Source organism: Halictus rubicundus, chromosome 12, assembly GCF_050948215.1.
Source record: "Halictus rubicundus isolate RS-2024b chromosome 12, iyHalRubi1_principal, whole genome shotgun sequence".
Lineage (NCBI taxonomy): Eukaryota > Metazoa > Arthropoda > Insecta > Hymenoptera > Halictidae > Halictus > Halictus rubicundus.
Window position 1 is genome coordinate 11,849,243 of NC_135160.1, and position 17,015 is coordinate 11,866,257.

A 17,015-nucleotide genomic window follows, 5' to 3' on the forward strand; every position below is an offset into this window, starting at 1 on the left:
GTTCACTTAAGATTAAATATATTAGGACTGCAATTATGTATCCTGATGATTTTTCCGTTGTTTGGTTTAAAATAAATAGGGGCATCTTTTTTGTATGACCTTTGGATCTTGGTTTTTTTGACATGGGGCACGCCGTGGAGACTGAATGAAATAACTTCGAATCAAAACAAGTGTTAGGGGTGAAAGTTGTTCCATTTGGTGTCCTCTATAGCTGGTTGAAGTTTGGCCGTTTAAAAACGGATCACCCTGTATATCTAGCATTAGAACAAAATCGTACAGAAAAAAAGTCAGGCTGTTAGAAGCAGAAGCTTTAGATTTAATAAATATTCAAAATAAAAAGTGTAATGAAAATAATAGTAATAGTACTAACAACAACAATTCTGATACAATTCTTCTTCAACCTATCCGTGGGTTAACAATTCAACATTATCTGGTTCAAGTTGCACGTCAATATCCAAAAATGTCACACGATTTTCGAATCTGAACCACTGTGCGCCGCCCTTCTACGAGCACCTTCATCTCCATGATCGTTAAGGCGGTGGCCCCGCCGTGCATCCCCTCCCTAACTCCGTACGCGTACACGAGATTTGCAAGGGTACGGGAGGCCCGCTCTCATTTGTTAACAATGCAAAAATAGTACTGTTCTGTAGTCAAAATCGCTAGATAAAAGTTCAATCTAGGGTGGAAAGGTCCTCAGAAGTCCTACTTTTGCGTTTTTTAGCCGTAATTTAGGAAAGGTCCTACGAACTCCATACGAGCTCTGAATCTCTCGATATTTACGATAATGTCACTCGACAAGCAGTATGCTGCTGAATATTGCAAATTACGGCTAAAAAACGCAAAAGTAGGACTTCTGAGGACCTTTCCACCCTAGATTGAACTTTTATGTAGCGATTTTGACTACAGAACAGTACTATTTTTGCATTGTTAACAAATGAGAGCGGGCCTCCCGTACCCTTGCAAATCTCGTCTACGCGTACGGAGTTAGGGAGGGGATGCACGGCGGGGCCACCGCCTTAAAATCGTCCGTCGTCTCGTTTGCAACCCTAGCGTCTCCGAGCGTTGCGCTCGAAACCGACGTACACCGAGCCCCGTGTCCAAGCGTATTCGTACCGAAGTGGAATATCATGCGGGATTCTCGTTAATTGCGATCGCTCACCCTCTGGCAGTGCTCGGCAGTGACCACGGCGAGGTCCGCGATGGGCTGGAAGATAACATCGTGAAATTCGGGGTGGTTCCTGGCGAGCGGCCTGGCGTAGAGCTCCTTGGCGCTGCAGAGGGCTTCGCGGTACTCTTCCTCGGCGTGCAGCAGCTTCTCGGTGGCTCTGTACCTGCGATCGGTATCTGGAACGAGGCGAGCAAAACGAGTCAAGTGAAACGCGAACGGTTTCCACGGGACTCGGGGGGGGGGGGGGGTCCCGGCTACCGTAGCCCCGAGCTACCACCTCGGAGTCCGGTGCGCCCTGTTTCGTCCAGCACAAGGTAGCACACGTAGCCTAACCTACCTCCTATCGGATCGTATTGCCTGGCCGAGTCCTCGATCAGCAGAACCTCCCCGTGCAGGAGTCCCACGTCGGCGGCAGGGTCGACCTCGGCCCTGGAGCCGGCGAGCAGCAATCTGGGCCTGCAGACCCGGTACTTTAGCAGCACAGGAGCGACCACGGTCGAGATCGCTCCGGGAGACGCGCCAGGCAGCTGCAATCAAACGCAAACGATGATCGCACACCGATCCGACCATGCTCCGACACCGGGGAACTAACGAGCCTTCCACCGCAGCCTTGCACAGTTCTCGCTGTCGAAGCTTTCGAATTGAAACCGTGTCCTCTAATATTAGGGGCAGTATCTGGTTTCTTGTTAGAACAACGGTCAGCGTGCACCTAATTTCTGGTATTCTTACAAAATGTAATACAGGGTGGAAATGATAAGCGTTGCAGACGAATATCTCCAAGGGTATCGATTGTATGCAGGGGTGTTTCAGACGAGGGTTGTTCAGTGCCGATGGGGACGTCATGTGGTGGGAATTTTGTTTTTTTTTTTTCTGGTGGTCACTTCGAGGTGGGGTGAGGGTCGGCTTTCTTTTTTTCTTTATTTATCTTTAGATATCTTTATTTATCGACCATGCAGTGGTGCGTTTTGAGATGCGTTCGGTGACCTATGACTCAGGGTCATTCAGGGTCAAACTTGCAGGGTGTGATCGTTTTATTTGTACTTTCGTTCGTGCCTTCAAACTTCCACACCAAAACGATAACTTGTGTTCGATATCGACGTTCCTCGGGACAACATCAAAGTCATTACCAATGAAATGAAAACAAACGTATTTGTGTGATGACTGTACTCTTCTGCAAGATGGTCAGTTTACTTTCATTACTATTCGTGCTAAGATATCCTTCGCTGAACGATAGTACTGAGATAAGCGGTGAAAGTGGAAATGTATCAAAATTGTTTTTATATCTTTATGGTACTAGGAGAATGCAGAAAAAATTACAGAATGGCTGCTAATTTGTATGCACAACGCTAATATTACGGGTACCCGTAAGTAATCAATTATTTTGCCTTCAGTTCTGCACCGATCGTTGAAGAGGAAACACGTATTCTTTGACAATTTTCGGTGAAGCAGCCTGTGTTCGAAATATTGTAAAAAGTATAATTTTTGTTTACAACCCTGTAATAAAATGGCGGCGTCCGTACTTAATGCAACTCCGGGATTTAATGCAACGGTGACAACAAAGAAAATTTGCGTTGTTTATGGAGATGTATCGAAGGTCAACAAGTGTCAAGGTTGGTTCTCTATGACAGGCCTCGACGACCAGTTGAGTTTGATGATGACACCCGAAAATCTCTGGTGGAAGCTGATCCGAAATTAAGTATACAAGAATTGTCGAGAAGCCTTGGGTCCACGTGGTCAACTACAGTCCCGGACAAAATGATAGCACGTGCGTGCTATCTTTAATTTCTTGAAGATTACTTAGTATTTCTGAATTTAGTACGTGATATCATAATTGTTAGAATCTGGAGAGACGAAACATGTTGGTAAATAAGGTTGACCTCGCTAGCTTTCTGAGCAAGCATAGCACATTTGTGCTTTGTGCTGATATCTTTCAATAGTTTGTGAGTTGTCAAGCAGCTAACAGCGAGTGTCAAGTTTTAAAGTTGAACGTCGACATGGGCCGCGGAAACAAAATTAAGTCAAACTGAAATTGCAAGGATTGTTGAATTAAAAAGTCAAAATGTTACTGTTTCCGGAAATTTCAAAGATCGTTGAAAGAAGTCGCAAGGTAGTATATAATTTATTAAGAGATCCTGCAAATCATGGAAGGAGAAAAAGTTGTGGGAGACCGCAAACATTATCGGAACGGGATAAAAGGGCTGTTATTCGTATTGCTTCGAACTCAACATTGACATCACGTGCATTTCCTCAAAAAGCAAACATCACTGCGAATGTCCGAAGTGTTGGTCGTGTTCTTCAGACGTGTAAGTTTATTCAAAGATTGAAAACGAAGCAAAAACCTCCGTTAACGAAACATCATAAGAAGCAGCGATTACAATTCTCAAAAGAACGTGTTCACTGGAAGAAGAAATGAAGACGTATTTTATTTACGTACGAAAAGAAGTTCAATATGGACGGCCCACATGGATTTTCATTCTATTACCACGACTTAAGGGGGACGGCAGGCATTTGGCCTTGACTGTCACGCTATGTTATCCTGCACCGTTTTTCTAGACATTTTACGTCTTAAATAAGTAAGTAATCAATTAAAAATGCAAACCACCGTGTTTGTACATGTCTTTGCTACGTCTGTATAGAGCCTTCTTTCGATACGAACACTAAATCTCTCGAAATTAAGAGAATCTTTCAGCGGCAGCCATCTTGTGACGTGATACTTGCTTCAGAATTCGAATTTTCTGCCGAATATTACAAATTACTCCACGATGAGGTAGAAATTCGGAATTTGGGCTCCATACAGACGTAGATTGGACTTTTAGGAAACACAATTGACCACTTCTAAACTGCTCATTGCAATATTGAAGCGGCAGTTTGTTTAAATTTTGACACTTGCTCACGATTTCAAACCATGCCGGCCCCCTTAAGAAAAGAAAGAATTCTGAGAAAACGAAGACAAATGGGCCGGATCGTGTATCCCCCGCGATAGTGGGGATAACTCCGCGACACTTATCGTCCAGACCTTCGCGACATATATCGCGAAATCACTGTAAATTGTAACGGGAAGATATTATATTCCGTATACTGATTCTCTCTTATCTAACCATTGGCGCGACACACGGACATCTTATGGTACATGTTATTGTGTTTTATGGTATAGGGCCGGTGGCCGCGATCTCGCGAATTCTCGCCAACACCGCTCGTAATTTCGCGAACAGCGATCCCACGTATTTGCCAACGATACCTGTCGTCCGATCGCCTCGATGGCCTCCGGGAGAGACAGAGCAGCTCCACGAGAATATCCTAATTACGGCAGGGGGCGGGGCACGCGGCGCTCGTAAAACGAGACCTCGGGGCCCAGCTTAGACCCCGAAATAGCTTTGTTATTGCGCGCGTAAAGGCGCAGCAAGCTGGTCGGGATTCTTCTGCGCACAAAATTTTTTGGCCGGCCCAGAGGAGAGGCCGAGAGAGGGACGCGCGATTAAACGGCCGTTCGGGGACCCTCTCTCTCTCTCTCTCTCTCTCTCTCTCTCTCTCTCTTTGATCGTTCTCTCGCTGCCTCGCCGCGGGAGGAACATCGGCCAACGCAACGGCCGGATATTTACGATCTGACGACGTAACAGGCTATAGCCCGGTCTCGGGATCAGATAAAATTCGCGAGCCAGAAGCTGCGCCGGCGAAATACGCCTGCCCCGTCACTCTTGCTCAGGGTATTTTCGAGGAGCTTATGCTCTCGCGAGATACGGATGTTCGTAACAGTATCTGGTCGAGCGCAATCACTGGCCTCTCAGAGGTCTCGGGGCTTAACCCTTTGCGGTCCTCTGTGCCCGACGCACGGCAGTAATGGAAAGAACACGGGACCGAGATGATTTATATTTTCGGTGAAACTCTGCAGAGATCAGCTTATCCACTCTCCGATTTCGATGTATCGTAAAAGTCGATATTTTTAACAACGCTTTCTTTTTGAACATTTTCTTCGAGACGTTACTGCTACTGCGAGTTCTGCCTGCACAGGTGAAATTCTATTTTTCTGTATTCTACTCTTACTTTTTCTCTTCTATCCTAGGAAATACTCTATTAGTATTATAATAGATTATAATATATTATACTCTATTTTTCCACACGATAAAGAAATCTCAGAACAAGGGGTTAATAGCACTACTGGCTAATATGAAATTCTAAGATTAGAACGAATGTACTCACGCGATAAATAGAAATTCTCTCGTCCTCGTGAACGATAATCGATTGCTTCTGATAGAACATGGGTTTAATGGGTAGGTAGATCGATAGGTAATAGGTAGGTGCAATAATACCTGTTGTGAACATGATAGCTGTTGTGAAGGTTCCCTGTACGTCCGATCCGAGATCATTCGCAACGAATTTTGTAAACGTAATTCGCTGTTCTAATTTGCGATTCGCTGGCGAACCAAATGGCAACGCGTTGTACCGACTTCCTACGTATCAGCAGTCCGCTAACCGCACGACCCAGCGTGTAACCTTACCCCGACGTGACTATTATCGCTGGAGCGATAACGGAGCCGGACAATGCAATTTAATCCCGTCGCTTCGACGATAAGGGAGGCTGCATAGTTCTCGCGTCATCGGACGCCGATCTTTCTAATCGCCCTTCTCGAAAGAACGCGACAGTACGTGCATTCCTACCGACCATAGTCAACAGTTGTTTTTCAGCTGCCAATAGTGTGTATGTAGTGGTAGTAGTCCTTCCTCGAGGTATTAGGCTACTCGGTTTTCGTTCAAGCTGTAGTAATTACTGAAATGCAATTACTGCGGGTCTTTATGCAAAAAGAAAATTGTCTGGGATAATTTCGAGGTTCTCCGCAATTTTATGCAGTTTGGAACGAATGGCAACAGTATTTTTAAATTCTTTAAACGTTTTTACTGTTTCGCCATTTGATCACTAGATTAAAATTTACTAGATTTTACTAGATGAATCTTAACACTAGATTGCCGGATGAGAAGGAAGGTATCTGGTCAATTAGTGATTCCCTCTGACAGATCTACCTTCATCAATCTATTAAAAACCAACATATGTTTTAAGAAAAATTATTTAAGTTCTCATTTACTCATCTTCTATATAGGAATAAAATCGTAAACGAGTCAAATTGCAATTCAATACACACATCAGAGAAGTTAAAGATCACTGTGTCGTTTATTGTCCACGTGCCCCCAAAATTGTTCAGGGTGCAAATCAATTTCTACCCGCTCCCTGCTGCTCGCTGGAGAACACTTTGACTCCGCATAAAGATCGGCGGTCTGTTAATTGCGATACAATGAAGCTCCGGTGCCGGGGAAGATGCGCTCGCGGTTCGAGATTCGTGCGCTCACGTTCGCTCGTGAGTCTGGCACGCTACGAGAGAAGGGAAACGAAAGAGAAAGAGCAAAAGAGAGAGAGAGAGAGAGAGAGAGAGAGAGAGAGAAAGCGAGAGAGAGAGAGAGGGGGGATGGGAGAGGGAAAGACAGAGAGAAAGGCCGCGCGAAGGTTACGGGGCGAAAACGAAGGAAGAAGAAAGACGTACCGGTATAATTATGCAATTTAGATTCAGCTTTACGATTCCGGTTTGGCTTTATTAAAAGCGAGAGTGGGCGGACTCGCACGCGCGCGCACGCTCACGGTTTCCTCCTCGGCGCGCAGCGCAGACACGCGCGTGTCCGCGAGCAAAAACCCTCGCAGATAACGCGATGCTCGTTTCGTCGCGACGCGGCGAGTATCGTGCTCTCCTGCGGGGAACGTTCCGGCAAACGGGAGAAACTGTCGGAGCGAGATAAAAACGACAAGAGAGAGAGAGAGAGAGAGAGAGAGAGAGAGAGGGGGGGGGGGCGACCTCGCCGATATAACCCTCGCGTTAATCGCAGAAATATCGTTTTACGTTTCGTGTAACGGCGCCGCGGTTTTATAATCGAAAAGAATGCGGCTCCGCGGCGCGCAGCTGCTCGCAGATCGGATACGCTGCACTGCTGCACTGCTGCACAATGCTGCGCTCTCCGAATTCCTGAACGGTGCGCGCGCTGACACTCTGCACCCGGTGGGGAAGAAAAAAAAAAAGAGTTTTCGATATGATTAACGGTACACAAGGAGCAGCCGAGCAACCTCCACGACGACTACCGGATTCTTCGAAATCATTTTGATCCTATCTCCGATCGAGCATTTGCTCGAAACGACCCCCCACCCCCCTGCACATGCGTGGGTCCGAACACGCATAAACTCGTGGTGTCCATGGAACGGTGCCTCCTAAACTGCGGATTTTGTGTAAATTAAATCACGATTAACACGTCGACTGCCGTGTCACCCATACGTGGGTGACGGAATTATTTGTCGAGGTTTTAAAATGAATTTTTATGTTAATATATTCACTGTACCAAATTTGATTAGGATCAGTACAATGTAAGAAAGTTGGAGGACTACTCGATATCGTACATTTAATTTTGTTCAATTTTTATTTCGTTAAATCACTTTACTTTAATTAATATGGAATTTTTGAGGTTTCTAGTCTGGCAGTGAACGTGTTAAACGAGCTGGTGCAATTGAGAACGGTAGAACGATTAAAAGAATTGAATACTAAACATAAAAATGGCAACCCTAAATTTATTTAGATTGTTCGTAATTTTCAATATAATGCTTGGACAAGGAAATTTATTCTCTATAAATGAATTTTCATAGTTTCAATAATTGTAAAATATTACGGTCATTTGACCGTGGTAGGTTCAGTGTTAACAATGCCAGCAACGAAACAATCTTGTACGTGGCTGCTGCTGTTTCTTACGACTGGCGCAGACAATTTTTATGTTGCATAAAGACACGTCTATTCGTTACTGTAAAAACTCCTGTTGAAAAACGATGTCTTGCTTTCACGCCCACATTAGAGCAGTCCGTTCAAAGGAAGCGAGATAAACAGACAGCTATCTGGTTCTTCAGAGTCATTGGCCCCCGGAGTGATGCTCCTGCGGGCAAATGGAAGCAAAGAACGCCTCGTTGACTTCGCTTAAACTCGCCGGTAGCTAATCATTGCCAGTTCAACTGTGTTCGGTTTGTTTCAGGTGAAGACAGGAAAATTTTGTCAACGGAGTCATTGTGGTTTTGAAGCTAGATTGTAACAGGAAATCTGGAGAAGTGACGGTTCAACGCTGGGCTTACGGGACCTGTCAAAATGGCGGCTTCTGATGTTTATAATTTACGATTTTCAAGATTGTAAAGAAGCATCCGTGAGAAATAAGTAAAAAAATTTATTTCTTCGGGTGAATACTGTTTAACCCCTTGACCTGCAATTCTAAACAGAGTCTAATGAACACGTATGTTATTAATGGACTGCGGATCTTTATGTGAAACAAAAATCTTCTACCTGAATTGCAACAAACTGAAGTGAAATAGAAATTTATTTTTTTTTCTGAATATGTTTAACACTAGGTTTGCGGGACCCGTCAAAATGACGGGTTCTAGTATTTTTAATTGAAAATTATGAAGATTCTAAGGATGCATACATGAGAAATTATCTAGCAAATTTATTTCTTTGAGTATATATTATTTTCAAGGTATTGCTAAAAATGTGGGTAGCACGTTCTTGTTATTTTTATCAAGTAATGCAAAATAGTCACTTTTAGTGCTCCGTAAACCTAGTGTTAATAGGTTGAAAATAATGTAACAGCGTTTTAAAACTTGTCTAATGTTTCTACCGTTTTAAAATAAGCCCACCCATTTTTTCCCATAAATGCATAAAATAGTCTAGTTATTAATTTCCTTTAAATCGAGATAAAATTCTATGTCGGCGTTGTTAATGCACAGCTGTCGAAGAACATATAGACACCCAACAGATATCAATTTTCTCCTTTTTTTAGGAAATTACGAATTACAAAAAAGTTCTATTCTCTGAAACCGTAAAATAAATCGTAGTGCAAGGCGTTAAAAAATCGCTAAAAATTTGCACAGATGCGCTCTTGTTATTTTTACAAACTCGAGGAAAATGGTCACTTGTAGTGCTCCGAGAATCCAGTGATAAGAAGTTCTAGGATTTCCGAGAACAGTGGCGTGCTTTGACAATTAGGGCGACGAAGTCTCAGAATATCTGGACACGGCCGATTCCGCGATAATCGACTCAGTTTTTCAATGTGTCAGTGTTTCGTAAGAGACCGCGGCCTTCGAGCGTTTCGAGGGATTGTCCACGAGAGCTTTCGTCGCCGTAAAACGCAGGAAGGAAAACCGAGGCAATGGTTCGAGGTTGTCGGAAGTCAAACGATTTTCACGATGATTCACGACGATAGCACTTCGTTGACCACAGAACTATACAGAGCGGTCAGTAAACTGGTGGTGCACAACCGGAAACGGGGTGATTCCACTTAAAAAAAAAAAATAAGTAAACAATATACAATTTTTCATATGAGTCTTCGGAAAAATCGACTTTGAAAATTCGTCGAGTTCCCCTATAGCAAAAGTAGAATTGGTAGGTCATGCACGGACGCGTCAGACGATTCCTATTCGATAGTACGCGTGTTCCCCGAATTTTCAAAAAATTCTACTCCGCGTCTTCCATTTATTTTTTTACGTGGAATCACCCCTTTCCTGTTGTACCGCCGGCTATTAGCCACCCTGTACATTGAAAGGATCAATCTTTCAGATATAGGACTACAGATCTCACTTTATAATTATGTAAGTTGCAAAGATGCTTCCACGGGAAATGATTCAATCTTCTCTTTTCAAGGACGTACTGTAACGAAGACGAGGACGTACTTATTTCGCACCGAATCGAAATAAATACAGCTTTGTCATTTTTATTAGGTAAAACATTTCAGTGATTTCTAATGCTCGGCAGGATTAGTGTTTACTTCGTTGTCACTAGATTTACGGGACCTGTAAAAATCGCGGGTTCCACGTTCTTCAATTTACAATTACAGTGATTTCTCTATACATGTCGCCGAGGCCTCCATGGTAAACGTCGCGGAATTATCCCCACTACCGCGGGGTATACCCCGTGAGGGGCCAAGGAGCTTGAGTGGCCTCGGTAAACATAACACGGCTCGGTATGTCTCCTGGACGATACAAGACGCCGGCAAGACCCGTGTCGTTGACATATATCGAGAATTCACTGTGTCTTCCATATATTTCTCTAGAGACTGTGTGCCAACAGCCGAGCTACCAACGATAGAGGCAGACGGGACCGGATCCGACGGTGTATCGATCGTCGATCGGCTCTCTTCCTCTCTTTCTCTCTCTTTCTCTCTCTCTCTCTTTCTTGCCGTGCGAGAATCCGGCAGGCGTGTTTGTTCGAAACGCGTATGCAACGAGCATCCTGTCCCTCCCAGCCTCATTACGGGACAATGAGCGTCGTTACATCGATCACAAGCCAGGCCGTTCTCGTCGGGAGGCGGAAGAGAGCGCGGCCACGATCCAGAACCCCCTTCGCGATCCATATTACCTGGAATTATCCGACAATTTTATTACGAACGTGGTCCACTGATCGTTTACTTTCTTCGAAATTCGAATCCTCCATCTGCTCGACGATACTCCCCACGAAGCTCGATGACAATGAAATTCCTTCGGTGATCTTGATCGTTCGGTAAGTTGATAGATCCTCGGACCACTTCTTTCGCATCAAATTTATCGACGCCGCACAGTGGTCCAAATCGAGAAATTCAGTGACTTTTGGCCCGAAAATGAACTTTCATGTATCGATACCTGATCAATGAACATTGCTTCCCAAATGTCCATAGACCTCGGAAATGGAGAAATTAGTACAATTTATTAAATATTATAGTTGTAATAAATATTGAAAGTTGGACATTTTAAGAAGAGTATTTTTCACGAGAAAAATTGCTTCACTTTGATGCGATGCCCTGACGTTCCTATTTAATATTTTCTCGCGCTTTTTTTTTTTAAATTAAAGAGCAGATTTTTGCGATAAGAAATCGTGTCTTACATTATTAATTAGTCTGCACAATGTATTAAAAGTTAATGCTGGACTAAATGGAGAAAATTAAAAAAAATTTTTATATTCGGTAAGAGATATCTTTAAAGTCCCAGGAAGTCCCAGTTTCTAACAAATTGGACTATTTTCAGTACACCTTCCTCTATATGATGGTATAAAAATTATTTCCGCACTCTTCCGCCTTTGCAAATTATAGCAGTTTAAAACTGACAATGTTACGATTATGATTGGTATCCCATGCCTGCTTCAGTTCATAAGTTATTAATGCATGGTGCAGATGTAATAAAACACGCATTATTACCAATCGGACAATTATCGGAGGAGGCTCAAGAAACACGTCACAAAGACTTTAAACAATTTAGATACAAACATACAAGAAAATCAGACAGAATATTAACAAATGAAGATGTATTTTATAGACTTTTATTGACATCGGACCCGCACATGTCAGCAATGCGAGTGAAATCATGTAAGAAAAGAATACAAAATTGAGAACCAGAAGCTGAATTATTAATAATTAAATAATAGAAAAGGCAGGCTTTGAAATGGATGGACTATAAAAAATAATGCTAGACAAAACCATTTGAGAATGAAGACTGACAAAGTATAAACAAATGTTATTTTTTCATATTTCATGTTATTATTAGTATATTATAAAACCATCATTGTTATCACATTTTTATCACAAAAGATTTACAAAAATGTTACTAAATTATTTTATATTATATACAATATTACAAATATTATCAATTATTATAAAAAATATCTTTTGACACAGTTATGTGACGTTTTTACCTTACCCGACTCCTCAAATTTACATTTTTCCCAATTCATTAAACATTGCATGTGTGAAACAAATATAAAATACACACTTAGAAACAAAAAATGGTTTGGAAGATTGTATTTAAACAATTTTTTTTTAGTGAAAAATATCAATGAAAATGAATAAGAAATTATTGTTTAACAAATTTAAAAAATATTAATTTTTCTTTAGTTCAAATTGACTATTTTTTTTAATGAATTTTAGTGCAAATTTCATCCCGATAACTCTTATGGTACAAAAGTTATAACAAAAAGTCACTGAATTTCTCGATTTGGACCACTGTGCGCCGTCGAGAATCGGGGAAAATTGATCCTCGAGAGACGACCGTCGTTGCTTCAAGCATCGCTGAAATTGTCCTCGAAGTGCCACTGTGACACAAGGATCACGATCGATGGATCCACGGGGAACGGAGTTCGGAGAAGGGACCGACGAATTAGCGGGAATTGTCTGGTTAACGGGTTAAGGGGAACACACGACGGTGACTCTTATTTTCATCGGAATTCCACCGGCGATGACGCAAACGCCGTCCTTTTCCAATAATTTTCGCATCAGCCGCAAGCCTCGGTCTCGTGTCCCGGCTAGATTGGAGCGACGCGACCCTGTTCGCCAATATAGAAACGATCCGTTTGATGAGCGGTAAACGGTCCCACTTAGGCTAAGATTTTCGACGCGGCACGCGGTCGCCAGGCTAATTTTTTTCAATTCGGAGAATTGCATCACTCGACCAATTACCGTTTAGGTGGGGGGCTCCGACGGAATCAGAAGAAAGCGACCGCGTGTCGGGCATTGTTTCGCCTGAACGAAACCGGACCGACGACGTCACTATGCTCTCTCGACCGTCCCTATCCTTTGCTTCGCGGTTGCTTCGATCCGTTTCAACTTTTCCGAACGGTATTCACAAACAAAAGAACGCATAGTGATCGAACCAGGGTACCGACGCGTTACCGTCGCACAGTGGGGTATTTGGTCCGAAAAGCCGGAAAAAATTATTTAAGCGTTATATATAGGCTCCGTGCCATAATGTAGTAGGTCGTTGAATTCGTCTTAACATCAGCTATAACATTATGAAGTAAAAATATATCTTAACAGTTAAAAGATTAAATTGATCCTCACTTTTTATAAAAAAAAAATTTTTTCCAAAATTTTATGTATTGAAATTTGTAGACATCTGAATACTGTTAATCTTTCGTTCGAACCTTTTTTTCCTCGGATTATCGGAAACTCTCGAAAAATCGTGGCGATTGTGGAGTACGTGCACCGAAAAGCTGGGAAAAGTATTTTTACACGTAAATTATGTTAAAACGATGTAAATTATTATTTTAATACAAAATATGTAGATCGTGAAATGTTTTCATAAGTAGATATGTATTTGAAGAATACTTTTAAATTATTACCATTAATTACGGCGTATAGGCGTACGTAAAACACTTCTAAACGCTAATAATAAATTAGCTGTAATACGTCAATTCGGACAAATCCGGAACCAAACTTTATTAGCTTGGAATCACAAATCTCTACCGAATATAATGAGACGAAAAAGACCATCGGGACTCACTCAGAAGACTTATAATTGTAAACACAATTTCTGAATTATTGATCATATACAAATATTAATAACTTTATAAATAAGTATAATAAAAAAAAAATGAGAACAGTCTGAAAGTGTAGTCCACGCTTACCTAAAAGATATCCATAATGCAAAAAATTACACAGCATTTTTAAAGCATGTAAAAATCACTCATAAATGTACGATATGTTATAGCATGATTGGAAAGGCAATACAAGTCATAGAATCTCTTGACTTTCGATTAAGTTTAGAGATTTATAAACGCCGAGGAGTATAAACATAACATGTCCCCTTCACGATACACGACGCTGTCAAGACCCGTGTTCTTGACATATATCGAGAACTCACTATAACTCGCGACAGCTTTACTCTCGGTAATCAAACTCGTCACTTGGGACTGCGATTAGAGTTTCCCGGTTGCACGGGTCCAGCTGAATCGGAAAAAGTGATTCATAGAATCAATCAGACTCGATCATTATATCGTCCATCGGGAGATTTCGCGAGCAGCGATGACATCCGTAGCGCAATCGAGTTTCCCTTGCCAAAACGTCGTTGCTCAATATCGGTTGCCAATAATGGGTCTCGAGGTATGATTGTCATGCAACCCAGAGACCGAAGGCCACACCAAGTAAGTATATATAGCCCGACGTCGCTCGCAGAACACGCGCACGCACAAGCGCGCGCGCGCGCACGCCGACATATCGAATTCGCCTAACCGGAGATCCATTCTGTCGAACCGATCGCGCCGTTAATGAAACGGCGAATTAAACGGGTGCTGGTACTAAACGTTTCGGTGTTCGACGGAGGCCGTAAAAGAAAAAAGAGCTTGAACCACCTCGACGATAAACTGCGAGCCGTTTGATATCGAAATTGATAGCCTTGTAATAAAGTTAACGAGGGATCCTCGGACATTTGTGGCGCGGTCATCGAGCCCGGGATGTTAGTCAACGTTGCGTTTATGGGTATAAAATTACCCGGGAGCTTCTCGGTTCGTATCGAAACCTCCTCTCGCAGCGAGCACAGGTGGGAGAAAGGCGAGAGGAGAGGGGGGACGTATTTATACGTCGACGAGGTGCGCGGCGACGGTCATTTTTCCTCGGGTAGCTCGAACGACGAACACGATCCTCCGTTCGCCGTGCGAAATTCTGTTGCAATTCCGTGCGAAATGGATAATTGGCAACGCGTGATGTCATTGATCGAACAGCTCCTCGCTTCGCGGAATTTCCATTGACAGGAGAAACAGTGTGTAGCTGTTCCCGTCACCCACGCAGCTAGCTGCGTTTCAATGAAAACACGACCTCCCACTGGCAACTAGGCGAGACGGTTCTGTGAATCGATGTCCCCTGTCGTTGGCACCTAGGCAGCTGACGTAATCCACCGTTCGACCCAAATGTTAACCCTTAACGGTCCGGAAGTATTTCAAGTTTGCTTCCCACATTACGTCCAACCTATTTTTCTTGCGAAGAGAAACTGTGCACTCAACATTTCTATACCAAGTATAGAAAAAAAACATATTTATAGTTCATTAAATGTGGCAACGATAAGAGTGATTAACCCTGTGCACTCGGCGCTAGTTTCATTCTAGAACTAAATTTTTCTTCCGTCTTAGAATATTTTCATTCTATCCATACGAAACTGATCCGATTTCCACGGGTAACATTTAAATGTTTGGTAATCTATTCAATACAAATTTTGTAGTGTAACAAATATTTTGTAATATTTTTGAAGTAATGCCACAAACATTTCTAGCATCGCTTCGGAGTCACCAGTCGAGTTCAAAGGGTTAATAAAATGATTTTTGCCGCCATACACGCGGCATTGGAGCGTTAACTCATTTGCATCATAAGAAAATATGAAAAGAAGACCTCTATCGCCTAACTTTTTTTTTTATATTGGGTTGTTCGGAAAGTAATTTCGTTTTTTCCCAACAGTGTACTTTCTCGCAGTCAATTTCACATTTAAGCCGCCTTGTCATTATATATTTTGACAGCTGATATAGCAAGGCTTGTTTGTGAGAAAGTATGTTCGATTCTGCGCAATAGTTTTTGTTTGGTGCCCTATCAAATATGGCAAGTCGAACGCAGCATTTTCGGCATATTTTACTCTTTTACTATCGAGAAGGTAAAAATGCTTTGCAAGCAAGAAAAAAATTATTCGATGTGCATGGAGAAGATGTACTGATAGAACGCCAGTGCCAAAACTGGTTCGCAAAATTTCGTTCCGGCCATTTTGATGTTAAAGATGCGCCACGTTCTGGAAGGCCAGTTGAAGCTGATAAAGACAAAATTGGGTAATTGGGTAATTGGGTACTTTGGTGTTGCACCAAAGTGGAGAATATATAATTAAATAAAATATTTATACGCTGTAAGAAAATCGTCTTACGATCAAACCAATATTTAAGTACAAAAATGACAAGTAAAAGAACTTCGTATTTCAGCATTATAAGACAAAATCAGAATTACTACTTTCATCTCCAACGACACCCTCCATTTCTATTTTTTGGCTAACGAATAATGATAGTGACCTACAAGGTTGAGCGTATGCATACGGCTCCGGTGATAGTGACCAGGAAAATTGAGCGTATACACTAATGATGCAAATGTGTTAAGGGTTAACAGTTTATCGGCCAAAAATCTATTCGTGCGACTCATCGTCTTCGTGCACAGACGTGTGCACATACAGAAGCATCTCTTATTGGTCAAACGCTATTGATCACTCGCATCGACCACCCCAGCGAATGTACACCTCCGGACTGTCTTTTTAGAGACGATGAAGACGATCTTTAGGACGTAGGAATACTTTTCATATTTTTCTAGAGCCCCTACGTCGATTCTAGAGGTCTAATGAACTTGGTGTCTTAGACTCGTTGCTTTGAGTTCAGTAGCGTCCTCAGTTGACCTCGACCTTCCACGTGTTTCTGGAGCCTCCTAACGATACTTCCTACGAGGACCTCTAGGCTGAAACATAGTTCACGCGAGACCTTCGACGAACCTCTTGATAAGTTGAACCTCTTTAACGCTAGATTTACGGGACCCGTCAAAATGACGGATTCCAGTATTTTTAAATTGCGAATGTTGAGATTGTAAATATGCATCCATGAGCAATTATTTAACAAATTGATTTCTTTGGGTATATATTATTAAAAAAATATCTACAAACTTTGATCGATGCATTCATGCTATTTTTATAAAGTAATGTAAAATAGTCATTTTTAGTGCTCCGTAAACCTAGTGTTAAAGGTGATTTCAAGTTCAGTTTGATCTTCAAGTTCAGTTTGATCTTCAGGTTCAGTTTGATCTTCAGATTCACTTTGATCTTCAGGTTCAGTTTGATCTTCAAGTTCAGTTCGATCTTCAGGTTCAGTTTGATCTTCAAGTTCAGTTCGATCTTCAGGTTCACTTTGATCTTCAGGTTCAGTTTGATCTTCAAGTTCAGTTCGATCTTCAGGTTCAGTTTGATCTTAAAGTTCAGTTCGATCTTCAGGTTCACTTTGACCTAGCCCTGTCTGCATGTCTCTACAGCTTCTCC

At 42.2% G+C, this 17,015-nt stretch overlaps 1 protein-coding gene across 2 annotated transcripts in view; it reads right to left on the reverse strand.

Annotated features, from left to right (window-relative positions):
- Positions 1 to 17,015, reverse strand: part of LOC143359636 (uncharacterized) — a 352,730-nt gene that overhangs the window by 275,772 nt on the left and 59,943 nt on the right. For both annotated transcript variants that reach the window (XM_076797715.1, XM_076797714.1), the window contains exons 2-3: positions 1,506 to 1,695; positions 1,160 to 1,344 (exon numbers count right to left, since the gene is read on the reverse strand). In XM_076797715.1, coding sequence (XP_076653830.1) covers positions 1,160 to 1,344; positions 1,506 to 1,695 — 375 coding nt within the window. The remainder of the gene's footprint in view (positions 1 to 1,159; positions 1,345 to 1,505; positions 1,696 to 17,015) is intronic.